This window comes from Equus quagga, chromosome 5 (assembly GCF_021613505.1).
Source record: "Equus quagga isolate Etosha38 chromosome 5, UCLA_HA_Equagga_1.0, whole genome shotgun sequence".
Classification (NCBI taxonomy): domain Eukaryota; kingdom Metazoa; phylum Chordata; class Mammalia; order Perissodactyla; family Equidae; genus Equus; species Equus quagga.
The window spans coordinates 113192904-113217552 of record NC_060271.1 but is presented as its reverse complement, the minus strand read 5'-3'; the positions used below and the strand labels follow the sequence as shown (position 1 = coordinate 113217552).

At 36.2% G+C, this 24649-nt stretch overlaps 1 protein-coding gene across 2 annotated transcripts in view; it reads right to left on the bottom strand.

Moving 5' to 3' along the window:
- Window positions 1-24649, bottom strand: part of SRD5A2 (steroid 5 alpha-reductase 2) — a 47759-nt gene that overhangs the window by 9997 nt on the left and 13113 nt on the right. For both annotated transcript variants that reach the window (XM_046662471.1, XM_046662470.1), the window contains exon 2: window positions 494-657. In XM_046662471.1, coding sequence (XP_046518427.1) covers window positions 494-657 — 164 coding nt within the window. The remainder of the gene's footprint in view (window positions 1-493; window positions 658-24649) is intronic.

Sequence of the window (24649 nt, the reverse complement as noted above, 5' to 3'; positions counted from 1 at the left end):
TAATGCTGGCAATTCAGATATGCCAAAGAGAAGCAATAAAGTGCTTCCTTTAAGTGAAAAGGTCAAAGTTCTCGACTTAATAAGGAAAGAAAAGAATCATAGGACGAGGTGGCTAAGATCTACAGTAACTTTTATTACAGTATATTGTAATAATTGTTCTACTTTATTATTATTTTTTGTTTTTAATCTCTTACTGTGCCTAATTTATAAACTAAACTTTATTATAGGTATGTGTGTATAAGAAAAAACATAGTATATATAGAGTTCAGTAATATCCAAGACTCCAGGCACCCACTGGAGGTCTTGGAATGTAACCCCCAAGGATGAGGGGGCACTACTGTATAGAGAAAAGACCGGGGGGGAAGGGTGAGAGAAGGGGAGAATGGAATCATTGGGAGGTTATTGCAATAGGGTGAAAAGAGGTGATGATGATTTAGACTGTGGGAAGGGGTGCTACCTGGGGTGTGGGTGAGAAGTGGTCAGGTTTACTTACCCACGCTAAACCGTAGGTCTGTGTACCACTCAGCAGGATATTCAGCACAGTAAACCAGGTAGTAGCCTTGGAGGAGTCCATTTCCCACGCAGAAGACAAAGCCTCTGAAAAGGAATGCAACTGGAAAAGGCCTCCCTCTAGTGAGAAATGAGTAAACAAATGTCCTGGGATATATGGAGAAGAAAGGTCAGGATCCATTAAAAAAATCAAACAATGAGATTAAATAGACAATCGCATCAAACCCATTTTTAAAAACCATTTTCCCTAAAATTTGTGCAATAAAAGAATATTATTAGCTGGTTCTAGAGCAATCATTTATACTATTATTTTCCTTGTTTCATTAAAATCCATAGTAGCCACCATTTATTACCTTATTTTATTCTCACAACAGCCTTGAAAGGTAAATTTCATCTCCATCCCAGTAATTAATAAATACAAACCTATGAGCTCAGGATTGGAAATCAGCTTTATTTAAATCTAGATGTGAAATACAGTTTATTCTGGAAGAAATGTAGAGCCTGGCTTACCCCATGAAGCAGTGGAATGGCATTTTGGTAGCAGTCACTCAATCATATGGCTTTCCATAATGTTTCTCTAATATGATTTAATTACTGATATTGTAGCATTCCCTAGAAAGTGGACAGCAGAATCCCTTAAGAGAGATTCCTTTAAGTGTTAGAAACTATGAATCTAGAAGAATCTAGGAAGACAGGCTTAAAAAATATAAATAGCCTCAAAATAAAAATTTGCCCAAGGGGTAGGCCTGGTTGCATAGTGGTTATGTTCACATGCTCCACTTCAGCAGCCCAGGGTTCATAGGTTGGGATCCCAGCCGAGGACCTACATGCTGCTCATCAAGCCAGTCTGTGGTGGCATCCCACATACAAAATAGAGGAAGATTGGGACAGATGTTAGCTCAGGGTCAATATTCCTCACACACACACACAAAAGTTTTGCCCAAGATATAAAGCTAAATACTAAACATCAAACTATGTCATCTTTATAATTTTTCTTCTGTTGTGGTGCAATATAACTGTCATACAGGAAAGTTCATGAGCCTATGTGAATAGTTTAATGAATGACTACCAAATAAACACTCATATAGTCACTAGCCAAGTCAAGAAATAGAACATTGTCATCATCCCAGAAGCTTCCCATTGGTCCCTCCCTCTTCAAAGTACCACCATCACCCCAGAGATAACCATTATCACCCCAGAGGTAATCACCATCCTGATTTTTTAATAATCATTTCCTTTTGCTTCTTTACAATTTTACCACATTTGAATGCATACCTAAAAATAGAGTTTATTTTGCCCATTTTTAACTCCATATGAATGGAACCATAATCTATGATTTCTAGAATATTCTTTAGTGTCTTGTTTCTCTCACTTATCATTTTGTTTCTGAGACGGAAGCATGTTGCAATGCACAGCTATGGTTCATTTATTTTCACTGTTGTATATTATTATGTATGAATATACCACATGTATTTATCTATTTTACTTTGATGGGTATTTGGGTTGCTTCCAGAGTGTTCTACTCACTCACGGATTACTGTCCCATTATTTTGGTGATTTTCCATTTTATGTTTAAATCTTTGATACATCTGGAACTTATTTTGTTGTAAGAAGTTACATAAGAATCCAACTTAATTTTTTTCCTAATGTTAGTAAGTTTTAAATATCTCTTTCTCCCTAATATGCATTGTCATTGGTATGATATATTAAATTATCATATATATATCAAATTATCATATATATAGTCTTCTGCACTCTTGATTCTGTTCCATTGGTCTATTAATTGCCAGTACTACACTATTTTAATAACTGTACTTTTAAAATATGTCTTAATACTGGGTAGTACTAATGTCTTAACACTTATATCATTCCACTTTTTGAGGACTTTCAAATTACTTTTGATTGTGTATTTGTCCATGTCAACTCTAAAACCAACTTGTAGGACATCCCCATCCAAATTTTAGAAATATTCTTAAATTTAAAAATTATTTAAGAGAGTGAAATGGCAGAAGGAGGACCTCCAAGAGTTCTCTCCTTCATGAAAGCAAAGAAAAAGCTGGCTGGCAAAAAAAAATTTCAGAAGCAACTTTTTCAGAACTCTGGATATTAACCAAAGGCTTGCAGCAATGTGGGGAACATTTAGGCAAGAAAATGGCTGAATCTCAGTAAGGGCTACAAGCTTACTTTACTGGCTTTAACTTACCCTAGTCCCTTCTGCCACTTTCCAGTGCTGCATGGCCTTGAAAAGTTACAGCCCACATTCAGGACTGGAGGGAGAAAAACAGAGCTTGAGCTTTTTAAAAGCCTCATTCTCAAAGAGAAGTCATTATTTTACCTGTTTAGTTGTTCCCTGGAAGACTCCACTCATAAGGTTTGTCTTTATTCCACTTCACTCAAACTTACCCAGTGCTAAAAGTTTCTGGGGAGGGGAGATGATTTTTACTCTTTTAAAAGCACAGTGGCCTGAGGCAATGGATTACAGGTGGGGCAAACAATAGACTAACCAAAAAGCTGAAAAGGGAAGATGACGAATGAGAATGCCCATAAGGGCTTCAAAAATCTCAGATATATTTCTGGAAATATAGACAGCCATGCATATGCACAAGGCTATAAAGATGGTCAAAAAAAGACCTGAAAATGTCCTAAGCTCTCACCTCTGATTGACCTTGAGGTATGCGCAAGTAGCAAGTGAAGCTAAAGCAGAGTTGTAAACTATGTGGGTGGCTTCTGAAAGAGTTCCCTAATATGCACATAGAAGCCCTTGGCAAAGACCAGGAGACATGCTGATTCCAGGTGTTTAAGGAAATCTCTGTTCAATCATTAATCAATCATCAAGATAACCAAGCAGTATCTTCAGTGACCACAACAACAAAAATAAAGGCTTCATAGAATGGGTTCCAAAAAGTCACTAAGTAAACAAACAACTACTACAACCAACAAACTACAACCAACCACTACAACCAACAAACACTGGGAGGCAGAAAGAATCTGATTTCCAGAGTTGCCACATAGCATTATTTGAAATGTTTTTAGTTTTCAACAATAAACTATGGGACATGCAAAGAAATAATAAAGTATGATTCATACATAGCAAAAAAAAAACGACCAGTAGACACTGTCCCTGAGAAGCCCAGACACTGGACTTGTGAGACAAAAACTTTATTTTAAATATATTCAAAGAGCTAAAGGAAACCATGTCTAAATAACTAAAGGGAAGTATAAGAATGATGTCTCATCAAGTAGAGAATATCGATAAAGAGACAGAAGTTGTAAAAAGGAACCAGATAGAAATCTGGAGTTGCAAAGTGCAACTGAAATGAAAAATTCACTAGAGTGATTCAGCAGTGGACTTCAGCAGGCAAAAGAATGAATTAACAAAATTGAAGATAGGTTGATTAAGATGATCCAGCCTGAGGAACAGAGAAAAAGAAGAATGAAGAAAAATGAACAGAGTTTCAGAGGTCTGTGGGACACAGAAGGAGAAGAGAAAGAGAAAGGGGCAGAAAGAATATTTGAAGAAATAATGTCCAAAAAATTCCAAAATTTGATTAAAAACCTGAATCTACACGTCCAAGAAGCTCAATGAACTCCACATAGGCTAGACTTATAGAGATCCACACCTAGATAAATCATGATCAAACTGATGAGAGCCAAAAACAAAGAGAGAATCTTAAAAACAGCAAGAGAGAAGCGACTCATCACATACAAGCTATCCTCAGTAGATTAACAGCTGATCTCTCATCAGAAACCATGGAGGCAAGAAGGCAGTGGAATAATATATTCAGTGTGATAACAGAAAAAGAAATTGTCAAACAATTTTTTTATCTGCAAAACTATCCTTCAAAAGTTAAGGGAAGAAAAAAACAAATATATTGACCTTTATCAAAATTAAGAACTTTTGTGCAACAAAGAACATTACCAAGATAGTGAACAGACAATCTACAGAATGGGAGAAAATATTCATAAATCCTATCTGATGATGATTTAATATACAGAACACATAAAGAACTCCCACAACTCAACAACAAAAATACAAACAACCCAATTAAAAGGGCAACAAATTTGAACGGACACTACTCCAAAAAAGATAAATGAATATCCAATAAGCACGTGAGAAGATGCATTAGAGATTAGGGAAATGTCAACTAAAACCACAATGATATACCACTTCAAACCAACTAGGAGAGCGATAATAAAAATAACAAGTGTAAAATGGTGTGGCCACTTTGAAAAATAGTCTGGCAGTTCCTCAGAAAGTTAAACATAAAGTAGTCATATGACCCAGCAAATCCACTCATGGGTATCTATTCAAGAGAAATGTAAATGCATGTTCATACTAAAACTTGTACACAAATGTTCATCGCAGCATTATTCATCGTAGCCAAAAAATTTAAATAATCCAATGTCTATCAACTGAAGAACAGATAAATAAAATGTTGTATATCTATACAATGGCATTTATTAAACCATAAAAAAGAATGAGGTAGTGATATATGCTACAACATGAATGAACCTTACAAACAATATCCTACATGAAAGAAGCCAGTCACAAAAGACCACATATATCATTCCATTTATATGAAATGTCCAGAACAGACAAATCCTTAGAGACAGAGAGTAGATGATGGTTGCCAGAGAATGAGAGATGGAGGAATGGGGAATGACTGTTACCAGGTACAGGATTTATTTTGGCGGTGATGAAAATATTCTGAAATTAAATAGTCGTGGTGGTTGCACAAGTTTTTGAATATACTAAAAACTATTAAACTGTACACTTTAATATGGTGAATTTTATGGTATATGAATTACATCTCAATTTTTTCAAGTTAATTAAGAGAAATTTCAGACAATGTTGCACAGAGGTTAAATGTAAATTTAAGAGGTTAAATGGTAAATCCCACTTACTAGCTGTGTAACTGCCACTTAACTTCACTGTACCTGTTTCTTCCTCTGCCTATCTCACAGGGTTCTGTGAGGATTAAGGGAGTCAGTGGAGGTAAAGTGCTTAGAATAGGATAAATAATAAGAGTTCAGTAGATGTGTTGTTTTTGTTGACATTATCTTTATTAGCTTGTTGTTAACATTACCTTTCTATTCAGGTACAGGTGGTTCCTTTCCACTCATTCATGTATTTTGTGTCCCTCAGCAGGTTTTTAAGTTTCTTCATATAGATTTTGCTCATTTTTTGTTACATTTAATTCCAAGTTCCTTATCTTTTCTAATGCTGTTATGAGATTTTCCATTTACATCTTTTAACTGGTTATTTTACATATAAAAGAAGGCCTTTGATTTTTTTAATATTAATTTTGTTTCCAGTCGCTTCCTGAATTCCCATATTATATATAACAGGGGGTTTTTTTTTCCCAATGTATTTTCTAGGATTTCTCAAGTATACCAGCATCTGTAAATAATGTTACACTTGTCTTTTTGAAGAATCTGGAAGCCTTCATTCTTTGACCACGCTCTAGAATGACATATACAGCACTAGAATTAGCCAGTCTTTAAATATTTGGTAGAAGACCTTTGTGAAATCAATCCAAGAAAGTATTATTGGGAGAAGGGGTTGTTAATATTATTGGCAATATCTCTATCTCTTTCATGGTAATTAGTTTATTTAGATTATCTATGCCTTCTGGAGCATCTCAACAAATTCTGGAAATTTTATATTTTCATAGAAAATCACACATCATTCAAGTTTTTAAATATATTTGTATCAGGCTGAGAAGATAATATTTTTATGATAACTTTTAAACTCTCAATATATTTTCCTATTACTCCATCACCACAAGAATCTCTTATGCTGTCCTTTCATAGCTATAGCCACGTGCCTACCCTCTCCCAACTCCTGGTAACCACTGATCTGTTCTCCCTTTTCAGAGTTTCGTCATTTCAAGAACAGTATGTAAATGGAATCATACATATGTTACCTTTCAAGAGTGGCTTTTTTCATTGAATAATTCCCTCAAGATTCATCCAAGTTCCAGGATATATTTGCAAGTGAAAAAGGAAAGTTGCAAAATAGTACCTATAGTATGCCATCTTTTTGTAATCAAGAAAGGGAAATGAGACAATATGTATAGATATATAGATATATATAGATATATATATATGTATATGTTTCAAACTGAAACATGAACCCATTTGTATGTAAAATTGGTAACTCAACTACATATACAAAAGGAATCATTTCAAGTGATTTTTCAGCACAGTACTCTGTCTGTATATCCTTAGTAGAATATATTCTAAGGATAGAAAGAATAGCATAGAAATAATAAACTTTAATTTATTTTATTTTTATCAACAATACTGGTACTGTAACTTATAAATTATCTTATGTATATTGTCAGATAGAGCAAGAAAGTAAATATGCTACTGTGATTGAGAACTAGGATTTTCAGTGTAAAAGAAAAAGATAAATATAAAATCAAACGTAAAGTTGTAACGTTAAATTTGAATTGGAAATTTCAAGATGGATTCATGACTTTTAAAACTGGCCCACTCAAACACCCAGGACTAATGACACACCAGCAGCAACAAGCCCACTGAGCAACCATGTCTTCATGCTAAATATCATTCCCTGAAGGAAGCGAGGCACCATGGAAAAATATCATGATCATTGCACATCAGAGGCAGGAACAGTTCAAGGTGAATCAGAGATGTTTTGTTGTGTTGGAAAGTAAGGAGACAATTGAAGATTAAAGGAGAGACAAGGGTTGTCAAAATTACATAGATGCCAACTGGAAAGGCGACTGGCTAAATTTGTGATAAATTGGATATCAAAAGGAATAATGACTGTAGTTGATCATAAACATCTGTAAACTGAGGTTAATCATTACTATCTCATTGGATTCTTGTAAAAATTAAATAAGATGATGCAAGAAAAAGTGCCTGACACAGGATAATTACTGAATAATTTGTTTCTCCTCCTATTAATTCTCCGTGAGGAATTTGAGGGCCTGAAAGTAGCTTAAGTTTTTAGAGGAAAAGCGTCCTGAAAGTCTACAGAAAGGCCTTAAAAAACAGTTGTTTGCCTCCCAATGTGGCCTGCCAGTGCCAACAATACCTCTAAAACAGATCCAAAATACAAAGTCTTTGCCTTCCAAAAACCCAGGGCATAGTGCACACAGACATGCTTCCAAATTTAAACTAGGCATGCTCCCCACAACTACTCTCTGGCCTTTGTAAGTCTGAATGCAAAGTCAATACTCATCGCATCTCATCCAAAGGAGTATGTCTGAGGTAGGACAGGCTCACTACTATAACAAACAATCTAAATTATCAGAGATTCCACATACTAAAAGCTCATTTCTTGCTCCTGCCACAGTGCAATGCAATTCAGGGTGATGCTCTGCTCCACCATCATTCAGGACCCAGGCTCTTTCAGGGACCTTCCTCCTCTATCAGGCAGACAAAGGAAGAGAGAGCATGGAGGACTGCATAGAAGGGTTTATTAAGGGCCAGGCTGCAGGCTAGAAATGCCATGTATGACTCACACCCTCATTCCTTTGGCCTCCCTCAATTACAGGGGAGACTGGGAAATGTAGCCTAGCTGGATTTCCCAGAAGGAAAAGGAAAAGAGGTTAGGTGAGCACATAGCACAGGCAAAAGGCTCTGGAAAGCCAGGAGTCCTGGAGAACAAGTGAAATTCTTCTGATCAGACTGACTTTGCTGTTGGAAAGCTGGAAGCAGTTCAAAATAAACGTTTCTATGTAGAAAGTGATAAAAACAATGAAGATAAAGAGAAAGAGAGTCAAATAGCCCAAGAGGCTCACAGTGAGTGCTGTGGAGGTTTGCAGATGAGTTTCAACCTCAGATCCCATGCCTGACATAATAGCTGGAGACTCAGTTTCCCTGATTTGGGACCACTTTGCCTTAATTTCCTCCTATATTTCTAATATAAATTTTCATTCTTTTATGTTTGTTCTGATATGGAGATTGATAAGTACTCTGTAAATATAAGGTTTTCTATCACTGCTAAGTAAATATTCATTTAGGGAAATTCTTATTGGAAAGGGTTAACTGAAATTGCAAATCAAAATTAAATCAAAGAAAAAACCTTTAAAATTACACATCTTGCATACACTAACTCATATTTAACTAAGTCTTCTTCAAATATAAATGCTATTGCTAAGATTATCAAGCCTATTGAAGACTTTTTACTATATGAAATTTTAGACCTCATTGTCAATCAAAATAAATCCAAATTCTATATACAAATAGAAGGCTTCAATAAATATATATTTACTTATTATGTATAGTAATAATTCCTTCTTCAATTCCATCCCCCATTCATCCACCACCCCATTTTTCCGGTTTTTTCTTTTTACGGCAAAACTCCTCCAAAGAGATGTCTACATTTGCCATCTCTGTCTTCTCCTCTTCTTTCCACTGCCTCATGGAAACTGATCTTGGTGAGACCGTCAGAGACCTCCACATTTCCAAATCCAAGAGCCAATGTGAGCTCTCTTCTTACTTGGCAAGTTAATCATCCCATCCTTCTGGAAACTCTTTGCTCAGCTTCCAGCACACCACTTTCTCTTCATTCTTCTACTTCTCTGATTTCTCATTATTTTCCTTTGCTGGTTTCTCTTCATTCCTTTGACCTCTAAATATTGGAGTGCCCAAGGGCTCAGGACTCTTTTCTTCTTTATTTACTGTGTATGTGATCTTTGTCTAGTCTCATATCTTTAAATATTACCTATAGAATGACAACTCCCAAATTTATGTCTCCAGACAGGATGTCTGCAGTCCTTGAACTCACACTCATATAGCCAACTTCCTACTAGACATCTAGTTTGAAGAATATCTCAAACTTAATACATCCAAACCGAAACTCCTGATTCCCCACCCCTCCCAAAACCCGCACCTCCAGGAGTCTACCCCATCTCTGTAACCAGCAAGTTCATTCTTCCAATTGCTCAGACTGAGGACCTTGAACCATTGCTGATTTCTCTCTCCCTGTTATTCTCTCTCTCTCACTCTCATACCCCACATGAAATCTATTAGCAAATCCTGTCAGGTCTACCTTTAAAATATTTCAAGAATCTGGCCACATCTCACCAACTCTGAGTTCAAGCCATCATTAAACCCTCCTGGATATTTACAAAAGCCTCCCCACTTGACCTGTACCTCCTCCACTGTAGTATCCTCCATAGAGCAGACAGAGTAAAGCTGTAAGCAGGATTATATTATGTTCCTCTGCGAGAACCCCTCACAGCAAAGGAAAAGCCCAAATCCTTTTGATTGCCTTCAAGTCTCTACAAAGTCTGGTTCCCCAACTACAATCCTGACCTCATCTACCACTTTTCCCCCTGCCCACCTCACTCTAGCCACTCCAGCCTCCCTGCCGTTACCTGAACAGGCCCAGCATGTGCCACCTCAGCTCTTTGTCACTTTCCTGAAGAGCTCTTCCCCCAATTTCCATAGGGCTCACTTTTATTCATGTCTCTGCTCAAATGTTATGTTTGCTGACCACCCTATATAAAATACCAAACCTCCAACGCCTCCAGCACTCATTGTCCTCCTAAACCTGCTTTCCTTTTTCCGGTAGCACCTTTCACTATGTAATATACTATATTTTGTTTGTTAATTGTCTGTCTCTTCTCACAAGAATCTCTCTTTTCCTCTGTAGGGAGAAGAATATTATCTACTATGTTCACCACTGTATCTGCAGTGCCTTGAACAATGCCTGGCACACAGTATGCCTAGAATGAATGGTGAATGAATAAAAGAGTCTATCATATGCTTTAAACAGTATATATCATATGCATACAAATCTTCAAATTATATCCCATGCATATCAAATATGCATCATAACTTCCACTTTCAGGAAGGTGAAGTAGATGTACTTTTCCCTATTCCTCCTGCTGAATACAACTAAGTCCCCATACATTATATATAAAACAAACAGAAGAAGACTCTAAAAGGGGAGAAAATAAGTCACATAGGCTAGAGACCTTGGGATTTGAAGAACAACATGGCAGTCTGTTCTCTGGGTTTTCTTTTTCCCTCATATATCCTAGAGTTGGCGCTGAAGAAGCTGGTGCCTAGTAAGTGCCAATGGGCACAGATAAAAGAGCCCCAATAAAAATTTACTCTCTCTAGGCAAGTGAACCAGGAAAAGGAGAAACGTAGTGAGACAAAAACTTTTAGAAAATAGCTGCTCTACTACAGCCAAACATCACAGAAAAACTGTGGCCCCACCCTTACCCCACCAGCGAAATTTGATAGGGAGCCTATTAAAGGAGAACTATAAATGAATTCAGTAATGTTGCAAGATAGAAAATCAACATACAAAAGTCAGTGGTGTTTCTACACACTAACAATGAACTGAAAATGAACCTCTGAAAAAGAAATAAAGAAAATTGCATTACAATGGCATCAAAAACAACAAAATATCTAGGGATAAATTTAATCAAGGAAGTGAAAGATCTATATGCTGAAAATTATAAGCCATTGGTAAAAGAAATTGAAGATGACACAAACAAATGGAAAGATATCCCATGTTCGTGAAGCAGAAGAATTAATACTATTAAAATGTCCATACTATCCAAAGCCATCTATAAATTCAACGCAATCCCTATCAAAATTCCAATAACTTTTTTTTCATAGAAATAGAAAAAAACAACACTATACTTTTATGGAACCACCATAGATGCTGAAGAGCCAAGGAAAACCTGAAAAAGAAGATCAAAGTTGGAGGCATCATACTTCCTGATTTCAAACTATATTACAAAGCTATTAATAAAAACAATGTGGTACTGCCATAAAAATAGACACATAGACAAATGTGTCAAGAACCCAGAAATAAACCCATGCATATACAGTTAACTAATATTAGACAAGGGATCCAAGAATACTCAAGGGGGAAAAGATAGTCTTTTTAATAAACAGTTTGGGAAAACTGGATAGCCACACCCAAAAGAATGAAACTGGACCCCTATCTTACACCACTCACAAAAATTAATTCAAAATGGATTAAGGCTTTAAACGTAAGAGTTGAAAGCTTAAAAGTCCTAGAAGAAAACATAGGGATAAATCTTGACATTGGTCTTGGTGATGATTTCCTGGATATGATACCAAAGCTCAAGCAACAAAAGCAAAAATCAACAAGTGGGATTACATCAAACTAAAAATCATCTTTACAGCAAAAGAAACAATCAACAAAATGAAAAGACAACCTGAAAAATGGCTAAAAAAAAATATTTGCAAATCATATATCTGATAAAGTGTTAATATCTAAAATATATAAGGAACTCATATGACTCAATAGGATAAAACAAATAATCAAATTAAAAAATGGACACAGGAACTGAATAGACATTTTTCCAAAGAAGACATTGAAATGGCCAACAGGTACATGAAAAAGTGCTCAACATCACAGATCTTCAGGGAAATGCAAATCAAAACCACAATGAAATTTCACCTCACACCTGTCAGAATGGCTACTGTCAAAAAGACAAATTATAACAAGTCCTAGCAAGGATGTGGAGCAAAAGGAACCCTTATGCACTGTTGGTGGAAATGTAAACTGATGTAGCCACTATGGAAAACACTATGGAACTACTTCAAAAAATTAAAAATAGAACTACCATATGACCCAGCATTCCCACCTTTAGGTATATCTTCAAAGAAAATGAAAATAAGATATCGAAAAGATATCCACACTCCCCTGTTCATTAGAGCATTATTCACAATAGCCAAGACATGGAGACGACCTATGTGGTATATACATAAAATGGAATATTATTCAGCCATGAGAAAGAAGGAAATTCTGCCATTTGCAACAACATGGATGAAACTTGTGGGCATTATGTTAAGTGAAATAAGTCAAGAAGTGACATCAACATCATGGCAGAGTGAGTTGTTCCCTTTGTCTCTCCCCTCTAAGTTACAATCAACCGGACATCCATTCACCAACAGAGGAATAAGTCCAACAGAGAAAGACAAATACTGCATGATCTTACTTATATGTGGACTCATAAAAAAGCTGAACCCATAGGGGCTGGCCCCGTGGCTGAGTGGTTAAGTTCGCGCGCTCCGCTGCAGGCGGCCCAGTGTTTCGTTGGTTCGAATCCTGGGTGCGGACATGGCACTGCTCATCAGACCACGCTGAGGCAGCGTACCACATGCCACAACCAGAAGGACCCACAATGAAGAATAGACAACTATGTACTGGGGGGCTTTGGGGAGAAAAAGGAAAAAATAAAATCTTAAAAAAAAAAAAGCTGAACCCATAGAAACAGAGAGTAGACAGGTGCTTGCTGGGGCAGGTGTAGGGGTGGGAAAATAGGTGAGGGTGGTCAAAGTTCATAAACTTCCAATCATAAGATGAATAAGTTCTGGGAATCCAATGTACAGTATGGTGACTATAGTTATAAATTCTGCATTGTATACTTGAAAGTTGCTAAGAGAGTTGATCTTAAATGTTCTTGGGAGTGATGTCAGCAAAATGGCGGAATAAGCTTTTCCCTTCGTCTCTTCCCCTTTGAACTACAACTAAATGGACATGCGTTGACCAATGGAGGAAGCCCACACAGCACAACAGGATGCCTGAGAGACAGACACAGCCATACATCTGAGGGTGGATTGACTGGCCCTCCATGAATTGGTGGAAATAGCTGAGCACTCCCTGCCCTCCCCCAGCCACAGGCATGAATGCTTTCCAGCCTGGCATGAGCATCCCTTAAGAGGTAACACACCCTGGGGTGACTGTAGGAAGAGGTGGCAGCATCCCTTAGCACACACATGATCACTTTCCCAACAGTGGGGGACCCCACCGTGCCCCTGAGGCCCCAAGGAGTGGCCCTAGCTCAACTCCCATGAGGAAGTCCTGCCTACCAAGCACAGCAGCCTGTGGGACTGAAAGCACTGTCAGTGGCAGATCTACATAACAGGGTAAGCACACTCCCGGCCTGCACGAGAGCCCATAGTACCACTGAGCCCCAAAAGTATGAATGTGCCCCAGGATGACTGTAGGAAGAGGCAGTGGCAGCCCTTAGCCCATTCACTCATGATCACTTTCCCTGTGGTGGGGGAGCCCACAATGACCCTCTGGCCCCAAGGGGTGGCCCTGGATCAGTCCCCACAAGGAAGTCCCCCCCACCAAGCACAGTCTACACCAGCACCTGAATGCTCTCCAAGCTGGCACAAGTACCCATAGTACCCTCACAACTTCCAGCAGGCAGGGTGGAACCAGAAACTCTGCTCCTGCTTCCCTATAGGAGTAGCAGGTGGAATTGGTGACTTAATACTACCACAAATGCCCCAACAGATTAGTTCACCAAACACCATGAGAAACCATAACAGCAATTCAAACCCGAAGGAAAATGACAACTCACCAGAAACCAACCCAGAAGGCATAGAAATTTACAATCTAAATGACAGAGAATTCAAAATAGCTGTCATAAAGAAACACAATGATTTACAAGGGAACACAGACAGTTGAATGAGCTTAGAAAGAAAATTAATGAGACGAAGGAATATTTCACCAAAGAGATTGAAATTATTTTAAAAATCAAGCAGAAATTCTGGATATGAAAAACACAATTGATGAAAAAATCTAGAATCCTTATGAAACAGAGCTGATGTTATGGAGGAAAGAATTAGTGATTTAGATGATAAAAATATAGACCTGCTACAGGTGGAGGAGGAGACAGAACTAAGATTTTTTTAAAATGAAGGAATTCTTTGAGAAATGTATGACTCAATTAGGAAAAACAACTTCAGGATTATAGGTGTTCCAGAGGAAGAAAGGAGCAGAGAGCTTGTTCAAAAAAATAATAGCTGAGAACTTCCCAAAACTGGAAAGGGAACTGGATTTACAAATACATAAAGTAAATAGAAGGCCTAATCAATGCTAATCAATGCATCAATGCTAAAAGACCTTCTTCAAGGCATGTAATAGTAAAACTGACAAAAGTCAATGACAAAGAAAAAATATTAAGGGCAGCAAGGCAGAAGAAAATAAGCTATAAAAGAACCCCCATCAATCTGTCAGTGGATTTCTCAGAGGAAACTCTACAGGCTAGGAGAGAATGGAATGATATATTCAAAATAGTGAAAGACAAAACCTTCTTTCATCCAAGAATACTCTACCCAGTGAAACTTTCCTTCAGATATTATGGAGAATTAAAATCTTTCCCAGATAAACAAAAGCTGAGAGAGTTCATTGCCACTGGACCTCCCCTACAACAAAAGATTAAAGATGCCCTCACACTGGAAACAATTAGGCAATGGTCTACAAAGCTTTGAGCAAGGAGATAAATAGACAAAATCAGAAAACTGTAGCTCTCTATCAGAACAGGGAAGCAAACACTCAATTATAACTTAAAAGATAAAAGGGAAGGAAAGCATCAAAAGTAACTATAAACACTTCAACTCAGTCACAAACTCACAACATTAAAAACAGAATAATTTTTAACAACAATAACTCAGAAGGGAAGAGGAAAAGGATGGAACCTGTTTAGGTTAATGGAGATAAGAGGCTACGAGAAAATTGACTATTTCGTCCATGAGATATTTTATGCAAACCTCATGGTAACCACTAAAGAAAAAATCAGAGCAGAGCCACAATTCACAAAAAGAGAGAAAACCTCATCAGAAAACCACCAAAATTAAATGGCAGTCAGAAATACAAAGGAAGAGAAATGATGGAAACATAAAACAATCAGAAAACAAGAGACAAATGGTAATATTAAGCCCTCATATATCAATAATTACTCTAAATGTAAATGGATTGAATTCTCCAATCAAAAGACACAGAGTAGCTGGATAGATTAAAAAAAAAAAAAGCAAGATCCTACAATATGCTGCCTCCAGGAAACACATCTCAGCTCGAAAGACAAACACAGGATCAGGGTAAACAGATGGAATATGATACTACAAGCTAATGGCAAACAAAAAGACAGGAGGTGTTGCCATACTTATATCAGACAAAGCAGACTTTAAGTTAAAAAAGACAATGAGAGACAAATAGGGGCAGTATATAATGATAAAAGGAACATTCCACCAAAAGGACATAACACATTAATAAAAATGCACCTAACAGAGGGGCACCAAAGTACAGAAAGCAACTATTAACCAACATAAAGGGAGAAATTAACAGCAACTCAATAATTGTAGGGGACTTCAACACTCCACTTACATCAACAGACTGATCATCCAGACAAAAAGTCAATGAGGAAATAGGAGATTTAAATTAAATACTTGATCAGATGGATGTAATAGATATATAAAGAGAGCATTCGATCAAAAACAGCAGAATACACATTCTTCTCAAGTGCATACAGCTCATTCTCAAAGATAGACCATGTGTTGAGAAACAAGGCAAGCCTCAATAAATTTAACAAGATTGAAATCATCTCCAGCATCTTTTCCAATTACAAAACTAGAAACCAACTACAAGAAAAAAACTGGGAAGGTACAAAATATGTGGAGACTAAACAACACGCTACTGAACAAACATCGGATCAATGAAGAAATTAAAGGAGAACTTAAAAATACCTAGACACAAACAAAAATTAGAATACAACATACCAACTTTTATGGGATGCAGCAATAGTAATAAGAGAGAAATTCATAGCAATACAGGCCCACCTCAATAAACAAAAATCTCAAGTAAGTAACCCTAAACTGCAACTAACAGAACTAGAAAAAGAAGAATAAACAAAGCCCAAAGTCAGCAGAAGGAGGGAAAAAATAAAAAACAGAGCAGAAATAAATGAAATGGAGACTTAAAAAATAATAGAAAGGATTAATGAAACTAAGAGCTGATTCTTTGAGAAGACTGACAAAATTGACAAACCTTTAGCCAGACTCACCAAGAAAAAAAAGAGAGACGCCTCAAATAAATAATTTTGGAAATTAAAGAGGAGAAATCACAAAAGATACTGCAGAAATATTAAAGGTCTATAAGAGAACACCATGAAAAACTATATGCAAACAAATTGTATAACCTAGAGGAAATGGATACATTCTTAAAATCACAAAACCTCCCAAAACTGAATTAAGAAGAAATAGAGAATCTGAATAGACCAATCACAAGTAAAGAGATAGAAACAGCCCAAAGAACAAAACTTCCCAAAAAAATCTCCCAAAAAACAAAAGTCCAGGACCAGATGGCTCTCTGGAGAATTCTACCAAACATTCAAAAAGACTTAATATCTATCCTTCGCAAACTATTACAAAAAATTGAAGAAGACAGAACACTTCCTAACTTATTCTATGAGGCCAAAATTACTCTGATACCAAAACCAGACAAGGACAATACAAAAAAAAAAAAATTACAGGTCAATATTGCTGATAAACATAGGTGTAAAAGTACTCAACAATATCAGCAAACCAAATACAGCAACCTATTAAAAGGATCACACACCATGATCTAATGTGATCTATTCCAGGGACACAGGGATGGTTCAACATCCACAAATCAATCAATGTGATACACCACATTAACCAAATGAGGAAATAAAAATCACCTGATCATCTCAATGAGACAGAGAAAGCATTTGACAGAATCCAACATCCATTTCTGACAATAACTGTCAATAAAATGGGTATAGAAGGTAAGTGCCTCAACATAATAAAGGCCATATATGACAAGCCCACAGCCAACATCATACTTAATGGTGAAAAACTGAAAGCCATCCCTCTGAGAGCAGGAACAAAACAAGGGTGCCCACTCTCACCTCTCCTATTTGACATAGTACTGGTTGTTCTAGCCAGAGAAATTAAGCCAGAAAAAGAAATAAAACAAATCCAAATCGGAAAGGAAGAAGTGAGATTCCGCTGTTTGCAGATGACATGATTCTATATACAGAAAACCCTAAGAATCTATCAGAAAACTATCAGAAATAATCAACAACTACAGCAAAGTTGCAGCATACAAAATCAACTTACAAAAATCAGTTGCATTTCTATACACTAACAACGAACTAGAAGAAAGAAAAATCAAGAATACAATCCCATTTACAATCACAACAAAAAGAATAAATATCTAGGAATAAACTTAACCAAAGAGGTGAAAGACCTATACACTGAAAACTTAAGGCATTATTGAAAGAAATTGAAGAAGACATAAAGAAATGGAAAAATATGCCATGTTCATGGGTTGGAAGAAACAACATAGTCAAAATGTCCATACTACCTAAAGCAATCTACAGATTCAATGCAATCTCAATTAGCATCCCAATGACACTCTTCATGGAAATAGAACAAAGAATTCTAAGATTTATATTGAACAACAAAAGACCCAGAATAGCCAAAGTAATCCTGAGAAAAAAGAACAAAGTTGGAGGCATCACAATCCCTGACTTCAAAATATATTACAAAGCTATAGTAATCAAAACAGCATGGGACTGGCAAAAAAAAATAGACACACAGATCAATGTAACATAATTGAAAGCCCAGAAATAAACCCACACATCTATGGACAGTTAATCTTTGAAAAGGAGTCAAGAACATACAATGAAGAAAGGAAAGTCTCTTCAATAAATGGTGCTAGGAAAACTGGACAGCCACATGCAAAAGAATGAAAGTGGCCCATTATCTTTCTCCATACGCAAAAATTAACTCAAAATAGATTAAAGACATGAATGTAAGACCCAAAACCATAGAACTCCTAGAAGAAAATATAGGCAGTACGCTATTTGACATTGGTCTTGGCAGCATCTTTTCAAATAATATGTCTACTTGGGCAAGGGAAACAAAAGAAAAAGTCAACAAATGGGACTACATCAGACTAAAAAGCTTCTGCAAAGCAAAGGAAACCATCAACAAAACGAAAAGACAACCCATCAACAGGGAGAAAATATTTGCTAATCATTTATCTGACAAGGGGTTGATCTCCAAAATATATAAAGAACTCACACAACTCAACAACAACAACAAAAACAATCAAAAATGCGCAGAGAGTATGAACAGACATTTTTCCAAAGATATACAGATGGCCAACAGACACATGAAATGATGTTCAACATCACTTACTATTAGGAAAATGCAAATCAAAACTACAATGAGATATTACCTTACACCAGTCAGAATGGCTATTATTACCGAAACAGAAAACAACAAGTGATGGGGAGGATGTGGAGAAAAGGGAAATGCACTGCTGGTGGGAATGCAAACTGGTGCAGTCACTAGGAAAAACAGTATGGAGATTTCTCAAAATATTAAAAATAGAAATACCATAGGAGCCAACTAACCCACTACCAGCTATTTATCTAAAGAACTTGAAATCAATTATACAAAGAGATTTATGCACCCCTATGTTCACTGTAGCATTATTCACAATAGCCAAGATGTGGAAGCAACCCAAGTGCCCTTCTATGGATGAATATAGATAAAGAAGAAGTGATATATACAATGGAATACTACTCATCCATTAAAAATGACAAAATCATCACATTTGCAATAACATGGATGGACCTTGAGTGTATGATGTTAAGCAAAATAAGTCTGACAGAGAAAGACAGATATTTCATGATTTCATTCATATATGGACTATAACAAATACATGGATAAAGAGAATGATTAGTGGTTACCAGAGGGAAGGGAGCTGGGGCATGGGCCAAAGGGGTAAAGGGGCATATATGTATGATGATGGACAAAAATTAGACTACTGGTGGCGAGCATGATGAATTCTATTCAGAAATTGATAAATATCATACATCCAAAATTACACAATGTTATAAACCATTATTATCTCAACAAAGTTACTGGGAAAAAAATTTAAAAAAAATAAAACAGAAAAAAATGTTCTCACCACACACACAAAAACATGGCAACTATGTGAGGTGATGGATGTGTTAAACAACCTTATTGTTGTCAACATTTCACAATATATACATATATTAAATAATCACACTGTACATCTTAAAATTACACAATGTTATATGTTAATTATCTCTCAAACTGGAAAAGTGTTTTTTAATAAAAATAGAACAATAAATGGAATAGATAAGTCAAATTGGAATTTTTTTAAACGTTCAAGTAAACCACAGGAAGCAGAGGAAAGAAATTAGATATGAAAAACAGATAGAACAAACAAAAAACAAAAAATAAAATGTCACACGAGCTTTAACATATTGATAATTACTTAAATTTAAATGGTCTAAATACACCAATTAAAAGACTGAGTTGATCAAAATATGACTAAACTATATGCTGTCTACAAAAACTCACTCCAAAAAGCATATAGATTGGTTGGATGTAAAATGATGCAAAAAGATATATCATGGAAATATTAACCAAAAGAAAATAGGGACAGCTATACAAATTTAAGATACAGTAGACTTCAGAGCAAAGAAATTACCAGAAGCTGAAAGAGACATTACATAATGATAAAAGCGTTAACCCACCAAGAAGACATAGCAATTCTAAATGTGTATGCGCCAAACAACACAGCTGTTTTGTGAAGCAAAAGTGATAGAACTGAAAGGAAAAAGTAGACAAATCCACAAGTATAGTTGAAGACTTCAATACTCTTCTCTCAACAATAGGTGGAAAAACTTTCTAGCTATGAAATCAGGAAAAATATAGAGGAACTAAATAACATCATCAGACAACAGAGTATAATCAACATTTATATTACACTCTACCCAACAACAGCAGAATACACATTCTTTTCAAGTGCCCACAGGACACATATCTAGACAGACCACATCCTGTGTCATAAGACAAACCTCAATAAGTTGAAAAGAAATAAAATCTTATAGAATATATTATTTGACCACAATAGAATCAAACTAGAAGTCAAACAGAAAGATAACAAGAAAATCACCAAAACTTGGAAACTTAACATCACACTTCCAAATAATTTATGGTTCAAAGAGGAAGACTCAAGAGAAATCAAAAATGACATTGAACTCTATGAAAATGAAAAATACAATATATCAAAATTTGTGGGACACAGCTAAGTCAGTGCTGAGAGGGAAATTTGCAGCACTAACTACACATAATAAAAAATAGGAAAGGTCTCAAGGCCTCCACCTTAAGAACCTAGGAAAAAAAGAGCTTAATAAATCCAAAGAAGGCAGAAGGAAGGCCATAGTAAAGAGTAGAAATCAATGAAATTCAAAACATTAAAACAATAAATAAAATGAAGAGCTATTCTTTGAAAAGATCAAAAAAAATTTACACACCTCTCATAAGACCAACAAAGAAAAAGAAAGAAGATACAATCAGGGATGAAACAGGGAATATCATTACAGAACCTGCAGACATCAAAAGGATAATAAAGAAATCTGCAAACAACTCTACATACATAAATTTGACAATTTAGGTTAAATGGACCAAATCCTTGAAAAACACAAGCTATCACCACTCACCCTAACGAAACAGACCATTTGAATAGTCTTATAACTATTAAGGAAATTGAATTCATAATTTTAAAACTCCCCCCCAAAAAAAATCTCCAGGACCAGATAGTTTCATTGAAGAATTCTACCAAACATCTAAAGAATTAACAGCAATTCTACACAATCTCTTGATTTTATAAAGCCAGTATTACCCTGATACAAAAACCAACAAAGACAGTACAAAGAAGAAAAACTACAGGTCACAAATCCCCATGAGTATAGACACAAAAATATTTAACAAACTGTTAACAAACAGGCCTCAGCAATATATAAAAATAACTATACAGCATGACCAAGTGGGTTTATTCCAAGGATGCAAGACTGGTTCAATATTCAAAAATCAATCAATGCAATCCACCATATTAACAGAATTAAAAATGAGAAATATTATGATCATATAAATAATTGTAAAAAAAAAGAACCCATCTGATTGAAATTCAACACCTATTAATAACAAAAACTCTGAGAAAATAGGAATAGAGGAAAACTTCCTGAACTTGATAAAGCATATACACAGCTAACATTACCCTTAATGGTCAATGACTGAATGTTTTCCCTCTGAGATCATAAGCGAGACAAAGATGTTTAGTCTCACTACTCTTATTTAACAAAGTGCTGGAAATTCTAGTCAGTGCAATAAGGCAAGAAAAAAATAAAAAGCATGCAGATCAGAAAGGAAGAAATAAAACCCTCCCTGTTTGCAGATGACATAATTGTCTCTATAGAAAATCCTAAAGAATATACAAGAAATAAAACCTCCTAATAAGTGAATTCAGCAAGTTTTCAGTATACACTAAGTATAATTACATTTTTATATGCTATTAATGAACATATGGACACTGAAATTAAAAATGCAAAGTAATATTTATGATAGATAAAAAAAACTTAGGTGTAAAACTAACCAAATATGTACAGAACTTGTATGGTGAAAACTACAAAGCATTAATGAGAGAAATAAAAGAAGATCTAAATAAACGGAGGCATACTATGTTCATGGATTGAAAGATTCAACATAGTAAAGACGTCAGTTCTCCCCCAAATTGCTAATGAAATTCCTATTAAATTCTAGCAAGGTTTCATTTATATACAACACAATTCAAAAATTTATATGGAAAGGCAAAGGAATTTGAACAGCTAAAACAATTACAATAAAGAACAAAGTGGGAGGAATTAGTCTACAGATTTCAAGACATTGTATAGCTATAGTGATCCAGTCTGAGTGATACTGGTGGCAGGATAAACACATAGATCAATGAAACAGAGAAAAGATGTTGATGCACATGAAAAGATGTTCAACATCATTAGCCTTTGGGAAATGCAAATTAAAACCATAATGAGACATTATTGCCAACCTATCAGAATGGCTAAAATAAAAACTGACTATACCAAATACTGGCAAGGATATGAAGAAACTGGATCACTCTTACATTGCTGACAGGAATGTACAGCCACTCTGGAAAAAAGTTGGCCAGTTTCCTCAAAACCAAAACATGAAACTACCTCATTACCCAGCAATTGCATTACAGGGCATTTATCCCAGAGACTGAAAACTTATGTTTTCAAAAACCTGTATACCAATGTTTATAGCAACTTTATTCATAATAGTCAAAGACTGTAAACAATTCATATGTCCTTCAATTGGTGGATGATTAAACAAACTGAAGGACATCCATACCAAGGAATACTATTCAACAATAAAGAAGAATGAACTAGCAATACATACAGCAACCTGGATGAATTTCCAGATAATTATGATGAGTGAAAAAAGCCAATTCCAAAAGGTTACATGCTGTATGCTGCCATTTATATAACACTGTTGGAATCACAAAAGCATAGAAATGAAGAACAGATTAATGGTTTCCGGGAATTTAAGTGGGATGCTACAGGAGGAAAGTGAGTGTGGCAACATTAGGGATCCTCCTGGTGATGGAAATGTTTGGTCTCTTGACTGTACCAAAGTCTCAATATTCTGGTTGTGATATTGTAGAACAGTATTGCAAGATGTCACCTTTGGAGGAAACTGGGTAAAAGTTAGACAGGACCTCTATTTATTATTTCTAACAATTACATGTGAATCTATAATTACCTCAAAATAAAAAGTTTAATTACCAATATGCACTGTCCAAATGTATATATGTCATGGCCAATGGTGAGTGACTAGGAGAATCAGTTTTTAGCTGTACCAGCTGTGTCCGGGGACATCTGTAGAGAGATCCTCTCTGTCTGGCTTACGAGACAGTCCCTAAATTCTCCAGGTCAGTGGTAGATGTGGCTGAGTATCAAAATTATCATGCACAGTAAATTAAACTCTCTTGGGGATTTATGAAAGCTCTCCAGATGATTTTGATGCCATAGCTTGGCACTCATCCACAGGTGAGTTCTAAGAGCTAGGCCCCAGAAAGCTCAGTTGTATGAAAGCTAATCCAGAGCCTGGTACATTTCTTGATGAAAAAAGTACTCAATAAATAAATACTGAAGATAAGTACTCAATAAATAAGTAATGGATTACTCTAAGTTTAATTCACTATATTCTATTTGGTAGTTTCTATTCAGGTAACAGTTTAGGCAAAGTGAAAGTGGTAGAAGTGCCACTTCCTAAATATGTGACTATTTCAGTTATTTACTGCTGCATAATAAATCACCCCAAAACCTAGTGGTTAAAAATACCAACACACATGTATTTCATTCAGAGTTCCTATAGGTTAGGAATCCAAGAGTAGCTTTGCTGGGCAGATCTGGTTAAGGGTCCCTGATGAGACTGCAGTTAAGGTGTTGACCAGGCCTGCAATTATCTCAAGGCTTGGCTGGAGCTAAAGGATCTGCTTCAAAGATGCCTCACTCACGTGGCTGAAGAGTTGGTGTTGGCTGTGGGCAGGAAGCCTCATCTTCTCCTCACATGGACCTTCTCCACATTGACTTCAGCCAAGGGCAGATTAAGCATCCTCATGACATGGTGGCAGACTTCCCCCAGAACAAGCAACCCAAGAAAGAACGCCAACAGAAGCTATCTTTTTATGACCTAGTATCGAAAGTCACACACTATCACTTCACCACACTGTAATTGTTAGAAGCTAGTCACAAATTCTGGTCTCCAACCAAGGAGAAGGGAATTGGGTATGATCTTTTCAAGGAAGTCATATGACAAAAAATTGTGAACATGTTTTTTAACTACCACAATGACCTTGGCAACTTAACTCCTCTAAACTTCAGTTTCCCATTGATAAAAGGAGGATAATAATGGTACCAACTTCAGAAGAGTGTTGAAAGAATTAAATTGTATAATTGAATGTAACTGGCACATATTCTAACCTAATGACTGTATTTTTCTCTCCCCAACTAAGGAAATCTATCATTAGAGTTTCTCTGTATAAAACCTAGGGCCAGCCTAAGACCGATGGTGAAGCTGGTCTTTGTGCCCTAGTCTTTGTGTCTGCTCATTTCATATCCCCTGTGGGGCCCTCTCCTCCTGCTTCTCTCTTTCTCCTAGGTTCTCCAGATCCCAGACAAGCATGACAGACATGCATGGTCATACCCCAAAAAGATCATTGTTCCTGGAAATTTCCCAGTCTTCAAATATTTCCAATTATCTTATTGAATCTACCATTCCTTTGTCCCAGTCCCTCAGGATGTTCTACTTCCTATTATCTTCTAAGTGATAGTTAAAACCTCCAGCCAACAATCTTTCAGAAGTGGAGTTAGCACCTGTTGTTGAGTACATTTGCAACTGATCTTAGGACACTAAGAAAGAGACCCAAGTATCCTTCTCAAAAAACCTCTTACAC